This window comes from Leptosomus discolor, chromosome 13 (genome assembly GCF_034619465.1).
Source record: "Leptosomus discolor isolate bLepDis1 chromosome 13, bLepDis1.hap2, whole genome shotgun sequence".
Taxonomy (NCBI): domain Eukaryota; kingdom Metazoa; phylum Chordata; class Aves; order Leptosomiformes; family Leptosomidae; genus Leptosomus; species Leptosomus discolor.
In genome coordinates, this window is record NC_141403.1 from 7,742,018 (window position 1) to 7,754,444 (window position 12,427).

The 12,427-nt window shown below is 41.6% G+C and overlaps 1 protein-coding gene across 1 annotated transcript; it reads right to left on the reverse strand.

Moving 5' to 3' along the window:
* Positions 1 to 3,379: 3,379 nt before the first annotated feature.
* LOC104341062 (DGAT1/2-independent enzyme synthesizing storage lipids) lies at positions 3,380 to 11,709 on the reverse strand. The gene is made up of 6 exons (XM_009950047.2): positions 11,373 to 11,709; positions 10,861 to 11,025; positions 7,412 to 7,605; positions 5,835 to 5,895; positions 5,304 to 5,443; positions 3,380 to 3,481 (listed from the first exon to the last, which is right to left on the reverse strand). Exons 1-6 carry the CDS (start codon positions 11,707 to 11,709, stop codon positions 3,380 to 3,382), a joined length of 999 nt encoding a protein of 332 aa, XP_009948349.2.
* Positions 11,710 to 12,427: the final 718 nt, after the last annotated feature.

A 12,427-nucleotide genomic window follows, 5' to 3' on the forward strand; every position in this document is an offset into this window, starting at 1 on the left:
GAGGGCGGTGAGGCGCTGGCACAGGCTGCCCAGAGCAGCTGTGGCTGCCCCCTCCCTGGCAGTGCTCAAGGCCAGGCTGGATGGGACTGGGAGCAACCTGGTCTGGTGGAAGGTGTCCCTGCCTGTGGCAGGGGGTGGCACTGGGTGAGCTTTAAGGTCCCTTCCAGCTCAAACCATTCTGGCATTCTGTGGTTTGTGTAACTCTATTTGCACTGTTGTCCAATTAATTTATTTTTCCAGTGTTACCAGTAGGATATTTTCCCCCAGTGCAAAATCTTGTCATTTGAGCTGAATAAACCTTATATACAAAAAGTCAAGAAACAGGATCTGCTTGCATTGTTCATTGGGCAAACTGTACCCAAAAGATGTCACAAACGCTGCTTACATTTTGAGGCAGGCACAGGTCATTTGCATTTGGTGTTTTTCATTTCTTTTTCCTGTGTGATGGAGAGGCTAGAAAATATGTGTAGCAGAGGAGTGATTTGATCCACAATTTCAATTCTGTTTGTATGAAAAGAAACTCTAGTTTAAATAATAGTAGTTTCTAGTTCTAGTTTCTATAGTACTGTGCTAAAAAGGGTACAAATTTAGAGGGGGCCTCTAAAATAATAACATAATAACCGCTTTTTATTAAAGTAGTATTATAATGCTTTTGGAAAAATGGTTTACTTTTTTAAAAAATAGAACAATCACAGTCTTATACATCATTGAAAACCACTCACATCTCTCAGTAATAGTTTTGACTATCACCTTGAGACACCAGAAAATACTCTTAAAACAACTGACAGAAGACAACTGATAGAAATTGGTTTTTACTCCACCTCACTTCCGCTACAGGGATGCTGCAGTAAGATGAAATAGCCCAGGAAAAACTTGGGACTTTGTCAGGAAACTGTTAACAGCTGCGTGAGATGTGGGAGATCTAGGCTGAAATCCCGGCTTTGAAAGAAAATCAGTGCTCTGATTACATACATACACAGAGGGGGCTCCAAGGCCAGTGCTCTGTTCCGAGTTGCAGCACAGCCCCTAGCACCAGGTATCAGAGGGCATGGAGTTGGAAAGGTTGTGCAAATTCCGGTGAGGAGTGTTTTTAATTGATCACAGAATCATTTTGGTTGGAAAAGACCTTTAAGATCACAGAGTCCAAGCGTTAACCCAGCACTGCCAAGCCCACCACTAAACCATGTCACTAAATCCCACGTCTACACATCTTTCAAACCCTTCCAGGGATGGTGACTCCACCACTGCCCTGGGCAGCCTGCTCCAGTGCTTGACAACCCTTTTGGTGAAGAAATCTTTCCTAATGTCCAATCTAAACCTCCCCTGGCGCAACTTGAGGCCATTTCCTCACGTCCTATCGCTTGTTACTTGGGAGCAGAGACCAACCCCCACCTCACTACAGCCTCCTCTCAGGCAGTTGCAGAGAGCGATAAGGTCTCCCCTCAGCCTCCTCTTCTCCAGACTAAACACCCCCAAGCTCTCTCAGCCACTCCCCATATGACCTGTTCTCCAGACCCTTCCCCAGCTTCGCTGCCCTTCTCTGGACATGCCCCACGATGACACTATTGTGCTTGAAAAACAGGATAGGATAGTCAGAGAATGGTGCTGTCTAGTCCTTCTGCATGGTTCCTGTGATACAAGGAATGCTTTCAGCTTCTGGTTTCTCAGTTCCTCTTGCTCTTCATCCGTGTTCATTTTAGTATTTGATAGCCCTTTCTTTTAGTTCCTTTTCTCACTCTGCTTAAGCTCAGGCTTTGAATTTTATCTTATGCTGTTGGAGTGCACTGTGTAAGACTCCATGATTTGAATTCCTGTTCATGTCCAGGCACATCAGTCAGCATCTTGATTTGCTTTAGTTTATCATCTCCTATGCATATTGAGTCTCGGCTGGGAGAAAAATCCTTCTCCCAGTATACAGCAACTATAGTTAAGGTGTTCAAGTAAACACTCCTATGTCTCAGGTCAGATCTGAGATTTTTTTTCAGTGCAGGATTCTTGTCTTTTTGCTCCAGGGAAATAACTCACCTGTCTATCCTGCTCCTTCTTCAGATGTGAAAGAAATATTTGTGGAGAAGCAGCAAGGGAAGAGGAAGAATTTATTTTAATCCAAGGGTAGATTTAGTTTTCTAGTGAAACTGGGCTAACATTGCATATATTTCCTTAGATGCTACATAAAGTTTTAGGATGTTGAGGGGAAAGATTATACAGGTATTAAGAGTACAAGGAGGAATAACAAGGCACAAATTTACCTTTCTTGGTGCTCAAAGGTAACAGACTTTGTTGCATTTAACGACCTATTGGATATATTACACAAAGTTCTCCCACTCCCACCAGTAATGACATCCCGCAGCTTGTAAAAACACATCCTGCTTTGCAGCAGGTTTCAGCATTCTCCAAGCTGTATTAGGAAGACAACGCTGCTTGTTTCCACCTTTCCAAACAGGCTTTCAGGTTCGATCCACGTGGGGATGGCAGCGCGGCAGTACTGCATTTTTAGGCAAACCACCCGTGATGCTAAGCCTAAGTAAGCTCCTGCCAGCCCGCTCCCTGCTCACCGGGAGATCGGGCTGAGCTCAGCACACCCGTACTGCCAGCACACTATGCTGCAGGGATTGTCAGGCTGGGGGCAGCCTCATCCACTAAACCAGTACTGTGTGGTGCAATAGAATGTACCAGCTCAGACTTGAAACTCCTTTCTACATCTATTTGCATAGTGCTACACTTAACTGAAGCTTTTTCTCTTTCTTTGAGAGACTTTTCTTTTTTCTCTCAGGGCAAAGTCTTGGACGTAGCGTTCCTACTTTCCAGAGTACCGAACCACTAAGCTGGTGTGTTTGTAGGAGTCTTGTATCTGGTTTAATGGGACTATTTCTCATTGTATAGTCTCTCTAGAAAAATGGCCTAAGCAGTAGATCATTAGCTAAAGCGAGGCAGTTTCTTTTCTGACACTGTCTTGCGTGGAGTCCTACAGGGAAGGTGCCCACCAAGGGGTGGACTCTGGTGGGACAACACCGACTCTGAGGTTCTGCTCTGAGACTGGACTGTGAACCGCTCAAAACATAAAACCACAGATCTGAGGCTCTCAGGTGTAGGTACACACTTGTTTTAGGAACCAGGCAAATCCTGGCGACATGACTTCCTTTGGGGGAATGTAGCTGTTGCATTGCTATTCTACTGAAGTTTTCTTCTTCAGTCTTGCTGACTTCAAAATATCTTCAAAGACACAGGGGAACCTTCTTTTGAAGGTTAATTGTTTTCTTCTGTTGAATCTGTAGAGACTTTAAATTAAACTGGTTGAACACCAATTATTAGACATCAGTGCCACAGGACATTGGTTTTTACTGTATGCTACAGAAACAGTGAAATGAACATAAGCATTCTAATCACTTTTACGTTTATCAAATCGGTCCAGTAAAGCCTTCCATATGCTGCCTGGGATTGTCTGGTGCTTGCTTATGAGAGCCTGGACGGCAGTCTTTGTCTGAAAAGAGAAGAGAAAGTTGCCTTTACAGACCTGCTTATGCAAAGAAGAACAGTGTAATCACTGACAACTTCTCAGAGGTTCAAGAAGTATTGGGAAATTCACACCTAAGATCTACTTTAACAAAAAAGTTGGGTTTTATATTAGCTAGTTGTCCTAACGACATTCGCCTTGGAAAGGAATAAAAACATTGATTGCAGTTTGGATAGGTTCAAATGATGGAGATTTATCAAACCTGGGCATTACTAAGTCAAAGTAGCCAAAACACTAAGTTTGTGTGATCTCCCCAAAGGTTTTCATCAAAGGCACTGGATAAAGCTTGACTAACCTCATCTGATCTCACAGCTGACCTTGCTGGGACCAGGAATTTGGAGTAGGGACCTCCATCTGTCCTTCCCAACATGAATTCTTCTGTGATTGTATCATATTCAGCATCCGCATAAAAAGAGGATTCATATCTAAATTCTGTTCATTTTTACTGTACATGAGATTCAGATGCAAGTTTGTGAAGAGAATGTGTAAAATATTCTGTATTTCTACTAGGGGTAAGAAATAATCTCCCTTAGTTTTTCCTCATGTATTTAAACTTGAAATAAGGGTAGCTACATACTCTGGTGATCTGCCCCAGAGCGATGGCAGAATATCACTGGGAATACAAGACCAGAGTAGCCAAACCTTTCCTGACAGATTCACATCCTGACTCCTTTCCAGGGCAGGATCAGATAGAGGTCAGCCAGGCCACTGCTCATCTCAAACCACACTGAAGTTGGTTTTGGTTTTAACTAATATGAGCCACTGAAGTGGGCAGGCAAAGGCTTGACTTGGGAAACAAACCACTGTCATGGGAAACTCCAGTTTCAGTTTTGCAGGGACACAAAATACTGTTCCCCCAAAACACAAGCGTATGGACAACCGTAAGGGCAGTCTTAGCACTAGTGCTGCTTCCAGCCCCCTAAACCTGCTAAGACCAAACCCCACAGCTTGCTGGGGCTGTTCCCTTGTAACAACCCAAACCTGTCTTTCTGGTTTCACTGCTGTGAAGACCAGAACAATCTGCAGTAGATCCTTCAAAAAAGAAAAAAGAAAAAAAAAAAAAAGAAAGAAAAGCCAGTGTTCTTGCATCTTTTTGGTGGCAGCAAGGTGTTTTTTACATCACTGATTCCTAACGTGTTTTGATCTGCGTATTCCTAGGCCACAGAAGATTTTTCTTTGCATAAAGCCATCCTTTCATCTATGAAAAAATTTTAAAAGTGCGTTTTCTGTATAGATTAGTGTTTTGAAAAATGCCTAAACCCTGAATCTGTAAACATTTTTATGCTCCTGGGCACCACAGATTTAACCAAGCTGTAGGTACTCAAAATATTTTCCTATTTTGCATGCAAATTATTTTTTTAACATTTTCTTTTTGACAATAAGACTGAAGCTCTTGTGGAACTTCGTTTCTAGAGCCCTATGTTACTTAAACAGATTCTCAAAGATGTTTGCTATGTATGAAAATTGTTTTCCTAGTTACTGAAATCTGAACGTAAGAGATAGTTCACATCATTTCAGTTATCAAAGGCAGGGGAGCAACAAAGTTAGCGTCCCAAGAAGACAGAGCCCACCCGTTCTGAAAGGATGAGGGCATCCCAACCAACTGTTACTATGTCAATACTTACTTGTAGGTATCCGTACATTAAATAATCCTGGAGCTCAACGGCCCATTGCTTTAACAACCCAGTAAAAGCATGTCTTTATTCAACCATACAAAAACCTAGTTGCAAGGGCATACAAAATAGAGGGCAGAGTCTGTGGTTCGCTATTGCAAGAAGAGCTAACTTACCTTTTCAGCTAATTCCTCTGTAGTTATATTCGGATCATAAGGGATTGGCTCCCCGATGTATGTGCGGAATTTAACTGGAAGTCCTCCGTACGGAGGAGTAAACGGCAATCGAGTACTTTCATACAACTGCCTAAAAAATCCTGAAATAGGAAAAAAGTGAGATTATAGTCACAGCAAACACAATCCAAACTTGAAATCTGATTAATATAGAAGACTTCTTAAAAATGCATGCTTTATCTGACAGTCGAGAAGAAACTGCAGGATTTAGAGAACTGTCCACCAAAAGAAGGCTCGATAGACTTAACAGATCACTGAAATAAGACTGCATTAAGGAACCCAATCACACAGCACAAACCAGTTACACACAAGCTGTTTCCATGTTTGAGATACCTCTGACCCACAGCAAGCATGTTAGAGAATCCAAAGTAAGCAGAAGTCTGAAAAGCAAAATGTAAGAGAAAAGTGAGAGAAATCTGAGAGAAAAGTGGAGAAAACATTCCAAATACTTAAAATATATTTTCGAGTTCTTACTTCTTTCTTTAAACATCCTATATCCTTCCCGGACATTTTGAGTATACATTGGAATGATGGGCTAAGGAATCACAGAAAAAACCAAAAAGATGGAAATGTTATACCAGGTTTGAATTTATGTTTTAGTGCCTGTTAATGCAGCTAAGAAAATCGCTTGAATACGGAGGATAATTATCAGTCAGTTAAGCAGCAAAGAAGGAATCTTGTTATAAAAAAAACCCTCCAGAATAGAAATAAAACTCTTATTTCTCAGCTCCCACAAACATTGCTGGTTTAAAGCCACCATCTGTGAGGAAAATGACTGAGGCTGTACTAGAGGTTTACACAACTTGTATGATATGCAGGTACTGCAGTATCGCTGACTGAAACCCAATGAAGTTTTGCAGTTTCTCTCCCTAAAGCTCACATCACGTGCGGTGGATAGGACAGCAGTCAGTTTGTGACGTCTTGCAGAAAGCAAGCAGACATTCACATTTGGCTCATCTCATCTCTTTCTCAAAGTAAGGTCTGTGCCGAAGCAGTAATGTTTGGATAATGCCCCACTGGAAAAAACTTCTGCAGCTCCCTTGGACAAATAAGGCAATTGTGTGTCCACGGTGACCTGCACTACACGCCTTCTGGAGAGCAGATCCTTAAGACAGTTACAGAACAAGTTCACTTCATTATTGTCACTAAAAAGAAAACACTTGAGATACCTGAACTTGAAACAGTCACGTCTTCTAGCCTGAGGTAAGACCTCATAGTTTGTAGATAAACTAACAGTGTATCTATACTGATGACTTTTTTCCCATCTATTGTCCTTTTTCATGTTTTTTTAAGCTGTATTTTGAGCACGTTGTTGGACTTCTTTGTCCAGAAGGTAATGAAAGAACACCTTTATGCTGTTAAGAATCACTACCACAGAACAGAAACCACAGGATGAGAAAAAAACAAACATGAAAAAGACCTAACTAGAGCCTAACAAAGAACTCAAAGTGATGGAAACCATTTAAATTTGCCGTCCTGGAACTGAGCTGGATCACACCCAGCCAGCTTGAAAATCACAGAATCCCAGGACAGCTGAGGTTGAAAGGGACCTCTGGAGATCATCTCATCCAAAGCCCTTGCATGTACTTCAGAATTTTATAAACCGTAGTCCCTGTTTATCTTTTACCTAACTAGATGTCATGGATTGAGGACTCTAAAACTTGAGCCAGATTTTTGGCACAGATAAAATGCAGGGATCTTCCGAAGCGAGGATTCCTCCCCATGAGCCTGTCAAATGCCAGCCACAGGCAGAGGGTATTTCTGAAGCTCAGGCCCCAGCGCAGATAAATTTGACTGAGACAAATACACGTCCCAGAAGTTCTCTGAGTCATGACAATAAAAAGCAACACTATTGCATACGGCACAGTTCCATAACACCCTTCCTCCCTATGGATCAACGTGCTTGAGGAAAGTGGTGAGAAAAGGAAAAGAAATCCTTACTCCCAAACCTCTTCTTCTGTCTGGAAGCAACAAACACTCGTAAGCTGCATTTTATAACAAAGCATGTATGCAATAAGCAGAAACTGGGACCAGTAACATATAATACTCACCACTTTCGCATCTAGAGCGACCTGAGCAAAGCCTTTTCGATTTCCCCACATGAGCTGATAACTTTCGTCACTGAACAGGGCTTCTCTAACTCCACCTGGTGAGATGGACACCAAGTGTCCATTCTTCAGTGCAATGAGACACTCCTCCCTTGTACCTGGCATCACACCTGTCACTTTCAATAACAATTTAAGTCCTGCAATAAATGCGTGGCAAATATACATATTATTATTATTGTTGTTGTTACTATTATTATTACAATATATCACAAATGCTTGCGTGTAGGAACAAGATTACAGCTAAATGCAAGTCTAACAGCTATATATTTAGACTAAGGCAAATTTGTACAAAGGAAGTAAAACACCTACAGAGTAAATATTGGCAAAATGATAAAACACGTGACAGTGGTTTTGCCCAAATGTTATGAAGATGAGCCCACTTATCAGGAGCAGCTCAATTAACTGAAGCCTCCACATGCTAGTTTCCATAATTCCAAAACACCAGCCATGCAATCGAAACTTGTGCATCGTAGCTAGAAATATGAACATAAACATCTATTCCTCCCTTCTTCTTTTTAAATATTTTAATACAGAAAAAAAGATACATTTTCGGTACAATAAAGATTAGTACAAAAATAAATACCTGAAAAGCATCGATTTTTAGTGTTCTTTTAAAATGTGGTGTTTAACATTTTAAATGTTCAGGTTTTGAGTTGTTAAATTGAGTATCTTGTGCTGAAATTGCAAACTATGTGGATCAAATTGGACTGCTGTACGACTCTCCAGAGGCATGAATGGCAGCAGTCAGCAGGGCAGTTGCAGCACGGCATGAACAGCTCGGCAGATCTCCTTCCTTTGTTTCCATACGCTGGGACTTCTCCAAAACGCAGACTGAGAACCACAGCAGCACTCTGTGCCTTGTTAGATTATCTTCACATTTTAAATCTATCGGTTTGGAACTCCCAGAGAGAGCTTCGGCAAATGAGAGACTTCAAATTCACCGTTCCAACAGCATGGTTTGAAAAGAGATTGGTTATATTAATAAATGTAAACGACAACTATGGACTGCCAGAACTGGTGTCCAGCACTGCAACTTTGACAAAGGTCTGCAGCAGAAACTTTGGAAGACAGCGGAAAATACAGCGCCTCATCTTGTAATTGAATTGTATTTCATCTTATTCAAGGCGTTGTGTTTGACAGATCTTTCTGGCAAAGACAGATGTTGACTTTGTTGAATCCCTTTGTGAACTCCCATCTATTCCCGTTGTATCCTGCAGCCAGGAATGCCGTATCGTTATTAAGTGAATAGGTACTTCCTTTGCTGGGCTTTAAAACTTTTGCCTGTCAAGAATTACGATGTATCACATGAACATATTATCATTTCTCATTCCCCTTTTCCAGGTCACACTGAATTTTATATCCCCAGCCACGCAAGGCTTCTGTCCTCTGCAGCAGCTCTTCAAAGGAAGCCATGCCAGGCCTCTGATCATCCTTGTCCTCTTTCGTATCTTTATTGGCAGCTTTTCTGAGATGAGGAGACCAGTATTCCGCACAGTACTCGAGATGTGGGCACCAAATGCATTTTGAGTACATAATGGCATTTTCTTCTTTTTTCATGATAAGCCTGAAATTCTGTTTGCCTTCTGGCAATTGCTGACTTACGCTGACGTATTCCTAAAGTTATCTAGAATATTTAAAGCCTAATTACATGTTTATGTGTTTAGACTTGTTTTTCTTTCTTTCAGCACTGCATTATAACTAATACTGAGTTTCATCTGCCATTTAGTCGGCCAGTGATTCAGTATTGGTAGATAACTGTACTCTGTGTGGGCTTTTACTGCCTTGCCAAAAAAAAGGCCAGTATAAAGCTTTGTCACCTCACTACTGATTATTTTAAACAATATTGATGCCAGCACTGATCTTTGTTGATACACCTGGTGAATTCTGCTTCTTTGTGAAAACGAGCTATTTATTTCTACCCTTTATTTCCTACCTTTTAACCACCTATTCTTCACAGGAAGGCCTCTCCTGTAACTATAATTAATCCAACAGGCTGAGGTTCAGCACATGCTCATGAGCATTCTTTAAAGAACCAGTCTGTGAAGCGCAACATTTCTCTGCAAAAAGGAAGTAAGTATGGCAGAGCAAGAGAAGGTTAAGGAGAAGTTTCACTCTCTCTATTACTTTTAGCCACATTTTGTACTACTGCAGCACATGGGGACGCCTAATCTCCGTTATTTGTGGTCTTTTTTACCAGATGCCTTTTTGGTAGCCTTTTTATAGGCTATATTTGGCACCTTCTGTTCCTCTAGCATGAACATAATTCAAGCAATATGCTATGTACACATCAGTAGTCTGGAAATTGCACAGCTGAAGAGTGTTGCCTGGTCCTGACAATATACGTTTGTAATAAGAATCTGTGCTACGAACACTTCGATTTGAAACACTACCCTCTCATTTATCCCTTCACAAGGAAGCCTCTTTTGCAACAGTCTGATAAGTTTTATCATCTTTTAGGGGTCCTCTTAAGAGCCAGTCATCTCTTGATAACTTCATGCTTGGATGCGTTTAGTACTACACAGTATTTACTAAGTATGCCTTTAGCAAATTCTTCCTCGCCATCTTTCTAGGGCTGCCTTAATATGTTCTTGCTGGAGTTTTTGTTCTTTGTTTTCAGTGATTGGACACAACTTCCTGTTCTGAAGAATGTCCTACTTTTAAATAGCTTCCTTTACTCTTTATTATTATAATCATTTTTAATACAAGTGGTAGAAAGGTGCCTTTGAATAATCTCCCTGCTATCATCCCTTCTGGATGCTCCTTCTTTGTGCCTTGTTCTTCTGAAAACGAATGAGGTGGGCTTTTCTGTAGCTTCTCCTTTTCACAATGGAATTCTTTCTTCCTTACTCAGTTTACAATGTGTTAAGTGTATTGTGGTGGTCAGCATTACAGAGCTCTCTTCAAACCTTCAAAGGAGTTTTGTGTCCTACTTCAGGCATTGATCAAAAGAGATTTGCTGTGGCAAAATGAGCAGTGGCTACCCAGTGTAGAGGGCAAGCAGGTAACTGATATCCTACCATTTACGGGGCTCTTCCACTCACAGCCCATTGCTGACCGGCCCGCACTAGGTCAGTAATATAGTCCTATCCTCCACTTTCTACTGAGACATGACATTTCATCCCATAGGGATTATACAATGACTCTTTGTTGGCTTTAGAGGGTCTACCAGTGGTTGCTTTTTTTCAGAGGGTCTACCAGTGACCTTTCACTTAATAGCCAAGATATTCTACCCTGTTTGCCCTTCTGCATCTACAAACTTTTAGTTTAAAAGTCTAAAAGCAGTCTTTTAGTTTAAAAGCTCTCCTGAAATTGTAATAAATGTAAATTTCACCAAAACCAGCAACATGTTGAGCGAATCCAGGATGCTTAAATACAAGAGAATGTGTTCTTACCTGGTAGACGAAAGACAAAATGATCAGCTACTGAGAGACAAAGTCTTTTCTTCCAGAGAAACAGCCTAGACAAGAAGTAAAGGTAGTCTATAGGAATAGCGCCATGGTAATACACAAGAATGCCTGGTCCTTCTGGTAGGTTTTCCACACCGTGAAGCTCATAACCTGTTTGGGATGAAAAGCAATACACTGACAATGATTGCTGTAAAGCAGCTGGCAATTTAAAGAAAACTGTTTACAGTCCTTTGTTAATTGACTTTCAGCGATTTCTGTAAGCCTCTGCAGTAGCTTTTAAAAGAATTAAGTTCTGGATGGAACTTTTGGTCAACAGCAAAGAGAAAGCCCCTCAAACACCACAGGTTATTGGTGGACTCATTTGTGGTCAGTTTAATCACTAGATCAAACCCAAACCTGGTATTCCCCCCACCTCCAAAAAAAAAAAAAAATTAAAACTTACGTGTATTTACTATTTATTGTAATTCAAAGCTTCTGACAAGTCATGTCATACTTACCATGCCATATTCTCGCATATATATCCCAAAAGCTTGCTATCATCTTCCTTGCACTATCCCAAACATCACTCAAGGGATCTGCTTTTACCTCACCGTTCCTCTGATATATTAAAAGCAAAATATTAGTAAGGTAAATGATAAAGAGGATTGTTAAAGGAACTATAAAAAAAACTAATATTGCACTGATTGTCAGTGAGACAATGACCACATGGAAAAGGTGTTTCTTCAGGTACTCGACAACAGTCCATTCTTCCAGTGCGTAGGCAAGCCAGCTTAGGTCAGTCATCGGTATCTGTCCTGAAGCACAGGATTCTTTTCTACCTATCATGTCCTGCATGGAGGAGAAAAAACAGAACAGCCAGCTCTAATTTCTGTAACCATGGAAGTTTCTCAATTTAGGAAAATTTTTTTCTGCAGATATACCTGCTGCCTGTTTTGGTATAGCACAGAGTCAAACGTTTTGTCTCTCTTTGTCATGCTGAGATAGCTGCTGGCAATTGCCATCCACTACTGCCTGTAAAGGGCGATGAGATTATCCTATGTATTTATGGATCCTTTTCATACAGCCAGCTAATAGGGGCTGAAAGGACAAGGGCTGGAGTCCAAGGAAGCCGTCAGGATGCATCAGATGATTTCTCTGTCAAGTATGGCTTACTTTTAGAAGCTCAAAAGAGGGTAAGGGATAAGTATTTTCAGCAGCGTTAGCCAAAAAGACTGCTAGCAGAGGTCTGGGCTCTCCTGATCCTCTGCAGAGTCCAGCCTGGGTTTCTGGTCCCTCTCAGTTTGACAGCAGCTGGCAGTGAGGGGAACAAACAGCGGAGTGAGCAGCTGAAGAGCCAGCAAGCAAAAGCTGGGCAGCCATGGCTCCTGCCCGAGGCCTGGATGTGCCTGGGACTGCGTTTGGGACTGCTGGTAGCGCTGGGAAAAGCAACTCTTCGCTCCTCATCCACACAGCCATGCCAGCACACCCTTCTTTCAGAGCTTCCAGTCCTGGCAAAGGCCAAGTGGGCTCCGTGGTCCTAATGACACATTTGCCACACGCAGCTCCCTGCTCA

Coding starts and splice junctions, on each gene's coding strand:
- LOC104341062 (XM_009950047.2), bottom strand. CDS start 11,709: ATGCAGGACATGATAGGTAGAAAAGAATCCTGTGCTTCAGGACAGATA. Junction 5,444..5,834: donor TAGGATGTTTAAAGAAAGAA/GTAAGAACTCGA, acceptor TTCCTATTTCAG/GATTTTTTAGGCAGTTGTAT. Junction 3,482..5,303: donor CAGAGGAATTAGCTGAAAAG/GTAAGTTAGCTC, acceptor TTCTCTTTTCAG/ACAAAGACTGCCGTCCAGGC.